Here is a 12,847-nt window from a genome sequence, read left to right on the forward strand (position 1 = left end):
TTCTGTTACAGTATATGTGGGTTTAATCCTTTTCAAAGCACAGTACATGACTTGAAAATATAGCTCAAATCAGCATGCTTACAGAGTATGTCCTTTTTCCAATCAGGGCAGATTCTTCTGTTTCCTTTTCTTCCTTAGCATTTGCCCTGCAGATGCTAATTCAATTATTTTTTAGGGTCTGTTTTACGTATGTTCTTATCCTTCATATCATGGATGTTCCTTCTTTCCTGGGTCCTTCTATAGCCTACATTTTACCTCTGGTGCTGTAGAAGTGCTTCTCCAGCTCCAGCCAGTGCCATTGAGCAGCAGCAGCAGTGCCTGCAGTACCACAGCAGCCCTGACACACCAGCAGCTGCTGCTGCTTCTTTTTAGAAGTAGAACACTCTGCAGTTACCACAAAGTTGCAAATTCATCGGGGTAGGTTTTCTGGAGTATTTTCTATGATATTTAATTACAGCAGAAGTTATAAAGTGTGGATTCTCACACTTGTGCAGGACGGGAACAAAGGCAACAATCAGTTGCTATTTTGTTGGGTTTTTTTAAATCGAATTACAAAAATTATTAACCATACACTTTCAGTTTAATTTTTATTTCTGCTTCTTCTGTCTTTTCTGTGTAAAAAACCAAAAAAATCCCATGCTTGATTTGGTGTTATGTGCATTAGATACCTATTTGCATACATTCATAATGTATGCAGGAGCAATAGCTGTATATGCATGCATAGGGAAACATTAATATTTATACATATTCAATAAAATAGGACTTATCCAAGACACTCTTGAGTGATTCAGACTTGAAATTATCCTTTGGCTTCCAACCTTGTTCCAAGGATACCAAGATCTTTTGTTCTTTCCAAGCTATCCTGAACTGATGAATGAGTATTTTCTCTAATTTACTCTTCTTATTTTATTCCCATAATTTTTTCAGGATATAAATAGGAAATGAGTGTTACCACAGATTCTTCTCCTGATAATACACCTTCACCAACTCGAGTTTCTTATAAAGACCATGAACGATGTGGAAAGCATATTTTTATGGTCTTAGAAAGTGTCTCAGAGCAGTATCTTTTCCAATTAAAACTAAAATACATCATGTGAGTTTTGTGTAGTGTTTTTTAAAGGTTTATTAAATTTATCTAAGTATATGAGATACGTGAGATATGCTTATATATACTTGCTCAGTGTTTTAGTAACTGTACTGTATTACTTTCTAAATAGATTAAATGCCTACATTCTTTTTTTCTGAAGCAAAAAATAGCTACACCTAAAGTTACTGCAAAAATACTGACCAATTTATAATTAAAGTTACTAGGTGCAGCCAGCCAATTATCCTTCCTATTGCCCTCTTTTGAAGTCAAATTAGTTTGTTTTCTAGCTAATTGCTCTGAGTATTCTAGCTGCAAAGCAACTGGAAGTCTATTACAGTTATAAAATAATCAAGTGTTTCTGAATCACAAGCTATACATTTCAATAAAAAATATATTAAGTAAAATATGTCACAATAATTACAAAGCTTCTCAGACAATGGTATACACTGTACCAAGGCTACTAAAATCTGGATTTTCTGTGGTCTGACAAAGAAGTCTGTGAGTGAGGAAGGAGAGAACTGGAATGCTAATCCTGCCAGGGCCAGAGCGGGCTGAGCCCCGGGCGGGGAGCGGCGGAGGTGGCGCCGGGTGACCGATCCAAATGTCCTGTCCAAACTTTCCATCTTGATTAAAGAGTCAGAACTACACAGAAAGGAAGTCACAGCAAGCATTCTATATATAAACAGACTGTATCCACATAGTTTATTTCTCACAGTTCTCCTGACAATTGAACATTATTTAAGAACATACTGTATACACAGATAAGAAGAAACATACAAAATGTTTTAAATGATGCACAACAAAATCCAGCAGTATAAAAGAATGCATGTGAACCCTTGCTCACTGCTCAGGCTAAATTTAATCACTGTTTAAATAGTAATAAAAATACAATCTTTCATGGATCTTGTGCAGACTACAAAAGAGGAAAAATTATTACCATATATATGATTTATATTAGGCAGTTTTCTTTGATGAGTTGCACTAACAACTCCAAATACAGAGGCAGAAGGCTGTGTATTTTATTTTAAAGGAGTAAATGTTGAGTATTAGAGACTTTACACAGTTACTAGCACTGGCACTTTTCACCATATTTTGTACACATCACATGATCATCTTATATAACATTACATTTAAAAAATATATCTGAGTGACAATTTTATAACATTCACACACCATGAGCTGGTTAAGGAAGCAATGCCACAGTTGCCCCCTGTAGTGCTTCACTGTTGGTAAATAGAGTTCATTGTGGTTTTAAAAAAAATTTTAAAAATTGAAGGTCAACATGATTAAGCAGCTCCGATTTAATAAAGGCCCGTAGCCAACCATTGCCGAGACAGTGAGTATTTTTAGAGTACAGCCTAGAAGCAAACACTGTCATTGGTTAAAACCTTGCCTAAAGAAGTCAGTTACTGTGCTGAAAACTATTTCACAACAAAACTGCAAGCTACTAAACTGTTTTTATATAAATACTTCATCTCCTCTGGATCTCATTATAACCAAGTTCTTCAAAGCCTTTGGAATTTACTCTATCTTTAATGTGTGCTCTCATTTCTGGCTCACCCTTTTGTATGTGTTTCTTTTGTTTAGATTCACCACCTAAAAGTGACTAATGTGGTGAAAGAAAAGTCTCCCAGTGAAACCTTCTGCACACTAGGAATGTTCAGCTGCTGTTCAGTGATCTAGAACCATGACAGCTCAAAGCTGTAGTTTGACAAGTACACCCAGGAAGCTGTCATGCTGTGAGTGACATTTCAGGGAAAGCAGAGTCTTTCCAAAATGTGCACAGAATTAACAATGGTGCCATTGTTATTTTTCAAAGAGGATAGTAAACCCAAGTTGGTAGATCTGCTTCCCATGTCATCTATTTGCTGGAAAGTAGTTTGGGTCAAGATAATTGTAACTGGTGCCCTGGGACATGCAGTAGTCTCTGTCTAAAAATGTCTCTGCTCTGTAAATAGGTTCTAACTGGTGATCTTCCTTATGAATCTCTGTTTCATGCAGACTGCAAGGGAAAGAAAAAGATAACAGTTTAAAAGTCAAATACTTTCCTTACATTTAACTTTCAGAAACAGTGATCATATGAACAGATTCAAACCAAATTGTATAGCAGTTCATTCATAAAGTCTTAATTGCCCCCTCTATTTAACTGTACCAAAGCTATCTGTCCGCTGTATTTAAAAAAAATTAAATTATACATCCAGAATCTGCTTACAAAATGTATCTCCCACAAAGAGATGCTAAATTATCTTCCACTTTATTCAACACAGGGTATGTGTCCTGTGCTGGAGCAAAGATTTCCACCCTACATAGCAATTACGCAGCAGAGAGATTGAATCTAATGACAAATAGCAAGTAGAAGCCCAGGCTGCTCACCAGTCAGAACACGAATCACAGAAATCCAAGGACATTTCTTGAGGGCAGTCTTGGCAGTGCCACCGAACCCCCTGGATGGGTTCAATCCCGCAGTTATCACACTGTGGAGCAGATGGAAGAGCACTGAGAAAGCAGCAGCTGGAGGCAGCACTTCCACTGCTAACAGTGCACACCAAGTCACCCCATGGGACTCTGTGTGTCCCTGTGCCACTGCCAGCCCCCACAGCTGAATTCTCCTCGCCACGCGGGTAAAGAAGTCCTCATTCTCTAGGAGAGGCCCTGCAGAGCCCTGAGGATCCATCAAGCTTTTGCCTTGCTTCCCACTCCCCAAATGCTCCACCTTGGCATCGCCCTGCTCGAGAAAAGCAGCCCAGCCCTGCCTGCAGACACTGCTGTGACACAGCACAAGGACGGGATGTTTTTCACACAAGCCCAGCCACGTGGGATGCCAGCCTTTCCACAGCAGAGGGAAGCAGTAAGACCAGAGCAGCAGAGCTTGTTGGGGGGCTGCGAATCAGGGCACAATGGGGCACACTGATGCCCTTTCCAACTGGGGAAATGTAGTAACACATCATGGGTAGGCTGGAACTAAAAGCCAGGTGGCCGGGAAGGAAGGAGAATAACACATTCAGAGAAGGAAACAGAGGTCTGGAACTAAAACTGAGGAAGCTGACAAGAACTAATCCCAAGTGCAAGAGTGTGGCATGAAGAGAAAAAAACCAAAGTAAAAACAAAACATGAAAGACTAGATGAAAAATTCACAGTGATACAGAAAAGGGGCAAAAGTATTTGATCAAAAAAAAGAAACCAGGAAAATGGGAGACTTGCAGGCAAGAAGAGCTTTTCAAAAACCTAAACTACAAAGAGTGCTGCAGAGACAGGACTGAAAAAGAAAACACAATGTGGGAAACAAGCCTGTGCTCCCATAGCTCATCCTCTATCCATCTATCAGAACCTGAACTGCTGTCTCAGCCTCTGTGAAACTCACGGGCACAGCAGCTGCTCCTGCCACCACTGCCACCACTGCGGCACTCAGGGTTACAAGCACCTTACACACAGCTCTGCCACAGCTGCATTCCTTCTGTCCACAGATGGCTTTTGAGTGTGAGGGCTGAGAACGAGGAGGGACTGAGCAAAACAAGAGCTGTTCTTTGAAAACACCAAATTGAGAATAATGCTAGAACTGAAAAATTGGCTCCAGTTATCTGAAGTTGAGAACCAAGACAGTGGAAAGCCTTGACCTTAATTTTTGTGCTCCAGCTCCCCTCTTCCCTGTGAAACAGAAACAATACTATGCCTTTCATTTTTTAATGAAGAAAATAAGTATTTGCAAATTGCTCAGATATTATAGCAGTGGAAGCCATAAAAAAGCCCACAAGGGATTCAATAATTCAATATTCAAAGCACAGGTTGAATAATGTGTAGTAAATGAGGCCAAAGGCTGCACAGAACCAGAACTGCTCTCAATGGCTGCTTATTAGGTGAGGTCTGTCCAGCCCACAGATGAATTTCCTGAGGGAAAACAGCCCATAATCACCTGATTTCTCAGCTTACTATAATGCATAATACAATCAAACTCAAATGCAAAGAAACTTTCAAACTTCAAATGCTTGACACTGTGTAATGTCAATTTGCTTCTCAGGATAATTTTATGTAGAAAAAACAGTTTGTTAAAGTCTGGTCTGCCTGATTAAAGTTTAAAATTTTGGGGGGAAGAAAATGCTTATTTAAAAAATCCCCACAAAATGAAACACCAAACATACCATGCCAACTAAAACCAACAAAAATAAGAAGCACCTTGGTGGTCTAATAACTTAGTCAGTATCAAGTGATGAGGCTGTCCTAATTTTACAGTCAATTTGAACTGAACTCTGAACTATCCTTGCATTCTTATGTAAATGATCATTAAAAAAATAAATCCATCTCCATAACACTAAATTAGAAAACCTGTTTCAACAGTTACAGTAGACACACGGTTAGACACAAAAATCCCTTGCAAATCAGAAAATAAGATTTCCAGAGTGCCCTTTCTTTCATATTGCCTATTAATGGTTGTTGCTCGGACACATCAGTTTAAATGAATGGCTTTTTTCCTAATTTTATATAAACATTGTTTTATGTCCTTGTTTCAACTTCTGTCAGTTATCACTTGATGAGATGGTGAAGTTGCTACAAAACAAAAAAAATTATTAATCTATTACTCTTAGCCAAAATCTCTGTCCCTTCTTTGGCCTCAGGTGGAGGCAAAATTATTTAAATTCATAATCAGAAAATTACCATTAATGAATCACTGTCCAAACAGAATGTAGTGTCAAATGGAATTCTATTATGATTTAACAAGGCTCTAATACAAGCTGTATTTTCATAATGTGGTGAGAAAAAGACAGCACGTTTATTAATTTCCATATAACATCAGCATTCAGTGAAAGCTGAGCTACCAGAAAGAGTGAATTACGTGGGATGTTTTTCTTAAAGAAAATGAGGGAAAACACACTCAGTGAACAGGAACTAAGGAACCTAACTTGTTATATTCCTGAAATCTTTTCAGGAAATTCAAACCACATTCTCTTGGAAAACTTCAACATTCCACTGAGCAACAGAAGAACATCTCTTGCACTCACCTTAAATCCCACGTGCTGCACAAACCCACTTTCTGCATGCATCTGCTGGAGTTTCTGTTTCTTCAGTTTTTTAAACTCTAACAGTTCTTTGTATTCAGGTAACTCTCGATATGTTACTGGAATACTCTCTTCATCCTGTTCAAGGTAAAAATAAAAACCAGAAAAATATTCTTACTTAGGAATACAGTAACTAGTAAGACATGAATTTGTTCCATAAATCACTATGTATGATTAATAGTATTTAATAAAATGATGGCATTATTCTAACATACTGGGAAAATATTATTAAAACATAACACCCATATCCAGTATCAACTTCTCACCTTTACTGTAAAGAAAAAAATGCAATGAGAAGCACCATGCCATGACTGAAAGACTAGAACTCAGTTATCCAACTCCCTTTATCCCTTTACTGTCTCTTAACAGCTTATAAAAACAGACTGCTATTCTTTCATAAATTATGAAGCAGTTTGTCTCCCAGCAGGCCAGTGCAGACATCTCTGCCAGAGAGGTACAACAAATGGTTCTCTCTTTCTCAAAGACATGCAAATTATGTTTTTTCTCACACAGTTTCCTTCAACAAAGGTTGAGGATCTGCTAAGAAAGGACAGAAGCTCTAATTCTAGTTCAGATGCTCATTTCAAGGTAATGATTTTCTTGTAGCAGCTGTAGTTGGTAGATGTCACCTGTTTTCAAAGATGACAAATCTTTACTGATGTAGAGCATTTTTCACATTCTACACTGACAGGAACCTTCAGGTAGGGAAAACAACTACAACTACAAGATAGTGATTAAAATTCTTCCAATGTAGCCTGAATGTGCAATTTCCATTTCTTTTTATGAATCTGTGAAGATTGATTATTCTGTATTATTTAGTAAGTTTATTGCAGGAAGTGAGGGAAAGAGGCTTTACTAGATTTCTGAAAGGCCTTATCAATTATTTAATTGCAATTATGAACCTATATAAAGGACTAGACTGCAAACCGTCAGAAAAGTTATGGTTAAATGACACAATTCAGTTGTGCAGTAACAAGTTACATTTTCTTTAATATAAAACAGAGATTCACCTTCCATGCAAATCTTAAACGTTTTCCTGAGAAAAACTGCCTGTCACAAAATAACAGTATACTGAACAAAGAATGCTTTAATAGCTCCCTGTGTAGACAATTCATTCTGGAATAATAAATGGCTGTGTTCTAGAATAATTAGACTACTCACAAAATTAAGAAATCATAACTGAAAAGTAAATGAACTCTGTTAGCAATAGTGGGTCTTCACTTGAAAATAACTCATTTATACCAAAATATATTTTTTCAGGAATAGTTATGACTGGTAATAATCAGACAAATCTTTTTGTCTTTACACAGGAAAAGCACGTGGTAATTCCACTGTGAAATCAAAGAAAACTTTTTTTTCCTGCTACACTGCTTTTCTTCTGCTAAATGTCACAAAGTATTTTTTCTCCAAGACAGCGACTGTCACTAAGAGATCTGACTTGTAACACTAGAAGAGAATCCTGTACATTCATTTTGATACAGTTTACAATCCCTTTTTGCTTCCAAACTGCTATCATTTTGCACTGATGGTGGGGATCTTCTGGGGTAACTGAGCTCCCCTGTGTCTTTCTACCTTACTGAAAGCCAGAACTGGATTTATCTGGAAATGTTCCTCTAATGAAGGAAGCAAAGATTATGCCAAATTGAAAAAATGTCACTGTGTGGCACATGACCACTATTGTCACTGCTATGGTGCCAACATGAATTATGAGTTAGGGCACCATGGCAAAATCAAAATGTTTCAGGAAACTGTTCGGAACAATTAGAAAATATGTATTTGAAACCAATACAGAACAAAAGCATGCTAACTCAAAACCAGCTGCACTGCATCTCTTCTAATATGCATTTTGCTTTCCAGGCCTTTTAAGATTCTTATTGGACTATGCAAAGTTATCAGGAATGGCTGTGGATGAGCTGGAAGACCATCACTGAGAGAACACAGAAAATGAGCACAGATGGGATTTAAGACCAGGAAATAGATAAGTAAATGTAACACTTAAGGAAGACTATGCAGTGCAGGTAAAACAGTCAGTATAGAAAATTAATGGACTGATAGTGGGTGGCCTCAATACTTGTGTTATGCAACAAGGTTTTCACACACAAGATGTCACTAGGCTCACCAAAAAAAAATAGAATTAACTAGTCAGGTTCTTCAGTCTAAGGAAATCAGGAAAACCACAGTGATTCACACCAGCTGTGAAACTTGCCCAGCTGCCAAGCAGTAGGATATAGTCCTTCTACGATTCTGTATGGAAATGGGAACAACATATGTCTAAATTCTTGTTGTATTATTGCATGGGATAAATTAGGAAAGTAGTACGCTCCATGATGCAGCAATTCACTGGGTTAGGATGTCTACTAGAATTTGCCTCTGAGAATACATAAATATGCTTGTTGATTGCCAATTCACTCTGTTAGTTCACACTCTGAAGGGGATTTTACAAAATTCATAATTAATTCAGCCAGGAGAAGATTAAAAAAAAAACCAGTGATGCCAATAACATTTGAATTTTACCAGGGTTCTATGTAACCTTTCTAAAGCACATCTTTAACCAGAATCCCAACTATATCATCTACACGATTTTCAAACCTCTCTTATACCAGATCACTTACTAAAAAATATGCAACTAGAACTTCTTTGAGATATTTCAGGACAAAACTCTTTATGACTTACAGACTTCCTTCCTGATTTGGTCTAAATTCTTTGCTGTCAGAGGCTGTCATATTAATAATGTATTTATAATTCAAAATGGCTCATGAATCTTATTACAATTTAATACTTCCTTGATGGTATTCTATGGTGAAGATGCCTTATCTATTGAACACTAAACAAGGTCAAAGTGACAGCAAGCAAGACATTCTCTGACTGATTAAATGACATACCGATACTTCCTCTTCTGCTGCAGTGTCCATATGGCTGTGAAAACTGCATCTGTCATCATCTTCATCCATATAAACTGGAGGTTCATGAGATGTCATGAAAGTTGAAGGTTTGAAAAGATGTTTATTTAAAGGATGTTGCCGTCTACTTGATGACTACAGTGAAAAAATGGTATATTTTTAAAAACATTCCTTGGCTATTATTTAAATAATCCTCACTGATAAAACTTCGCCTGGAATTTGTTCTTTCACACTAAATAATCTACGATGTTTCCAATTACTTATATTTATATCTCTGTATCATGGCTTCCCACAGCTGCAGCTCTTCTCCCCCATAACAAGTGGAATCCAATGAACAGTGCAATACTCTGGTAAAAATGCAGCAAAGAAAGAGCCCTTACCATAAAACCCCATCTAAACAGGTGAGACTGACAGCAAGAGTAAAACACAAAGTAAGGCTGTTACAGTTTTGAAGAATGACGACCAGAGAGCAAAAATATTAAAAAACTTCCAACGGTGTGTGAGACTAAGCAAGGAAGTAATTTTGCACAGGTCCAAGAGACAAAAGGTCCATGCTACAGAATTATCAACTTCTTGTACTTGTGCCTGAGAAAAAAACTCAAGTCTAGACCTATTGTCCTGGTGCAGGAGAGATTAAACAATGCATTGCAATAAAAAGAGGATTCTAAGAGTTACAAAGAACTGCTCCCTAAAGGTTTTCATTGCCACTGCAAGAAAAAGGAACATAAAAAATGTTAGATGAAATAAATTACTCCATTAGTGCACATCTAGAAACTTTCAACTTTAATGCTGTCTGAAGGTGTAGAATGATGCCAGTTTGAAAAGTCACTTAAAGGCACTCAGCCCCTATTACTTATTCCCCAGTGGGAGAATATTAAATATCAAAAAGAAGAATTTGGGGTGAATGAAACTGACTCAACCCCTTACTTAGCTGTTTTCCAGACTAGCATTTTGACATTTAATGTCAAAACTTACATTCCTCGACTTAAAAAAACCCTACAGTGTGAATCAAAAACGTAAACATGGAAAGTGTTTTTTCTAACAATCATAAAAGTGAGGATTGTTTTACACAGTGCCTAGTGGCTCATACAGCTAAAGCAAAAGGAATACTTGCAATAGTTAGTACTTTCTCCTTTTTTAGCAAGAGCTTTTATCCCAAAAGGTTCCTCTATCAGTTACAAACCTGTAATATTATTATTACAGGTTTAATATTAATAATATTAAACCTGTTACAACCCTTTATCTCTAAAGGGGAATGTAGCATTATTTTACAGTTGTGCACAGTTTAAAAACTAAAGGCACAGATGACACCAATGATTTAGATGGAATGCATCCATACAGACAGGAGGAACTGAGATTAGCTCTGTTCAGTCTTAATGGAAGAGATGAAGTCTGTAGTAACAACTGGAAGGTGATACCTCTGACCTGCAGAGCTACTACAGTGCAAAAACAACAAGAATTTCTTAAGACTAATGTACTGTATCTATTGTGTTGGATTTTTCCACTTTCTGCCTTATGATCACCAGCTACCTGTGTTTTGGTGCTTTTATGATTTCCCTTAAGATTTCAAACCTCTCTAAAATATGTCCATGTATAGATGGCATTTCAGACTGAGCTGACACAGTGATTTACACACTCTGTTAACAGAAAACAGATCTGCATTCAATACTAGATCTGGAGTCAGGAAAGGAAAACTGTGACTATGCTTATACAGCAGCACTGCCATGCATAACAGTGCTGTGACCTACAAATTGAACTCAGGATTTGAATTCTCTTCCTTTGATGAAGAATGAAGTAAAATATTACTTAAAAGCAGACAGTTAAAGATCATTTTCCCTGTGGGAAATACATCTCTAGATTAGGCTTAAAAGCAGGTGAACTAATGATATTATATAAGGATTAAATTGAAAATGATAAGCCATAATTGAAGAACTGAATACTCTAGTCATAAGTCTCTGATCCAGTTTTATTTTCACCAGCAGTAGGTAATGGTTATAGGGGAAAATAAACTGATGCATCCTGCTTCATTTCCAGTATCATTAGTTAGAGGAGACATATGTCATATCAGTAGATATACAAAGCTGACTTCAACAAGATGTTCAAAAAGTGAACAGGTTTCTAACCTCTCCAGTAACCATTTTAAATAAGCATCCTGAACAATCCCTGTGGAGAAAGCCAAATATTTTCTTGTGAAGCATCCCTTTTAACACACATCTTTACATTAAAGGTATCTATGTTTCTTATTTTCCCACAGGTATGTGCTTTAAGTATTAGCATCCAGTTTTCAAATTTCTACTACTGGCAATAAAGCAGATACACTGCAGTTAGAGTTACTCAATATCAAAATTAGGACAGGCATGACTCAGGCTTCCAACAGCCCTTGCACTTCCTTTCTGCCACATCACAGCTCCACTGGAAACCTGGGAGTAACTAACCTGGTATGGTGCTGTCAATCTGTGCTCTAAGCAGACAGCTCTATCAGCAGGCTGAGAGCTCCATTTCTCCACAGACACTATTTGTTTCACTTCTTCATCTGCTTTATATCTTACACAGGATACAAATATAACACAGGGATGCTGCTTAATACAAACCAGGGCAGAGTGACCTTACACTTATGACCTGGCAATAAGGATGTGAATCACACTGCAAAAACTGATTTAAGTATTGGACATCTAGATGGAAGCCTAAGAAAAATCTTAGGCTTGATTAAGTATGATGGGACCATTGCTCTCGCAATGTGAGATTGTTAACAATTTTAGAGAAAATATGTTTCACTCTTGATTATACTGGCTCTGTTCACGGTGTGATCACTGTTCAAATTAGTGAAAAATACAGTTAAAATGTCCCACATCGACTGATTAAGTACTCCCAATGTTTACAAAACACAGTGATCTGCTGCCTGACAACATCACACACATTCTGTAATGATGGTCTTTCCAAACAAAATTAACAGGAAAGAACAAAAGGTCTGACCAAGGTAATTTTAAGTGGTAGAGTGACATAAAGAACTCAAACAATTATACTTTTCAGAACTAAATTTTCAATGCCTGTTGAAATCAGCCACACAGTATTATTATACTACAGAAATTAACCCCAACTGTTTATGCAATTTGGAATTCTGACACACAATCTCCACAGTATTTAAGGTATCACTGTTTCCAGCTGGTTTTTTGGTTCTTCTGCCAGAAAGCACTTTTCCAATAGACAAGGTGGCAGACAGTCATGTCTGCACCTTCCCTGCCTCTGTTTATAGAGCACAATGGTAGATTAAAACCCTGGCGAAAGTAAAATGGTATTACCATGATGGATGGCAAACTGGAAAGGCTCCAATACAAGCACTTACTGCTTGCAGTAACTTCAGAGAATATGAGGAGACAACTAAGGGTGTGTAACACTTTAAATCCTTACACACCAGCTGTGGTAGATCTTTGTATCATCACATGGACAGCAACTTTTGTTTCTAACCTTGCAAAGAATTAAATCTGCAAGTTTGCCTTTCTGTAGAATCAATGGAAAGTTTACTCTATAATTTATCAGAACACATCATGGATACCTGGATGCAAACCAGTAATGTTACTCCATAAAATGGCATTGTAAGGGGTTTTGAAGAAACTTTGTAAATACTGAGTAAACAAAAAAACCCCAAACCAAATAAATAAAATGCCCATGAAACTTGAGACTGTCCTCTTTTACTGTCTATGGACTTTATTACTACCCAAGAGCACCTTAAAGATTATTTAAATCAAAATATGTGACTGATCTGCACAGAAATTTAGTCTTTGCTTTTGTAAAGATTTTTTGTTAAGATT

The 12,847-nt window shown here is 37.2% G+C and overlaps 1 protein-coding gene across 5 annotated transcripts in view; it reads right to left on the bottom strand.

Moving 5' to 3' along the window:
* Nucleotides 1-3: 3 nt before the first annotated feature.
* ZZZ3 (zinc finger ZZ-type containing 3) overlaps nt 4-12,847 on the bottom strand; it is a 58,052-nt gene continuing 45,208 nt past the window's right edge. For 4 of the 5 annotated variants that reach the window (XM_038145020.1, XM_038145016.1, XM_038145019.1 and 1 more), the window contains 4 exons: nt 9,021-9,173; nt 6,082-6,216; nt 3,461-3,561; nt 4-3,089 (listed from right to left, as the gene is read on the bottom strand). In XM_038145020.1, coding sequence (XP_038000948.1) covers nt 2,945-3,089; nt 3,461-3,561; nt 6,082-6,216; nt 9,021-9,173 — 534 coding nt within the window. In that variant the 3' untranslated portion in view covers nt 4-2,944. Of the gene's footprint in view, nt 3,090-3,460; nt 3,562-6,081; nt 6,217-9,020; nt 9,174-12,847 lie in introns of those variants that run through there. The other variant, XR_005257862.1, reaches the window with a different exon arrangement.

This window comes from Motacilla alba, chromosome 8, assembly GCF_015832195.1.
Source record: "Motacilla alba alba isolate MOTALB_02 chromosome 8, Motacilla_alba_V1.0_pri, whole genome shotgun sequence".
In the NCBI taxonomy this organism is placed as follows: Eukaryota; Metazoa; Chordata; class Aves; order Passeriformes; family Motacillidae; genus Motacilla; species Motacilla alba.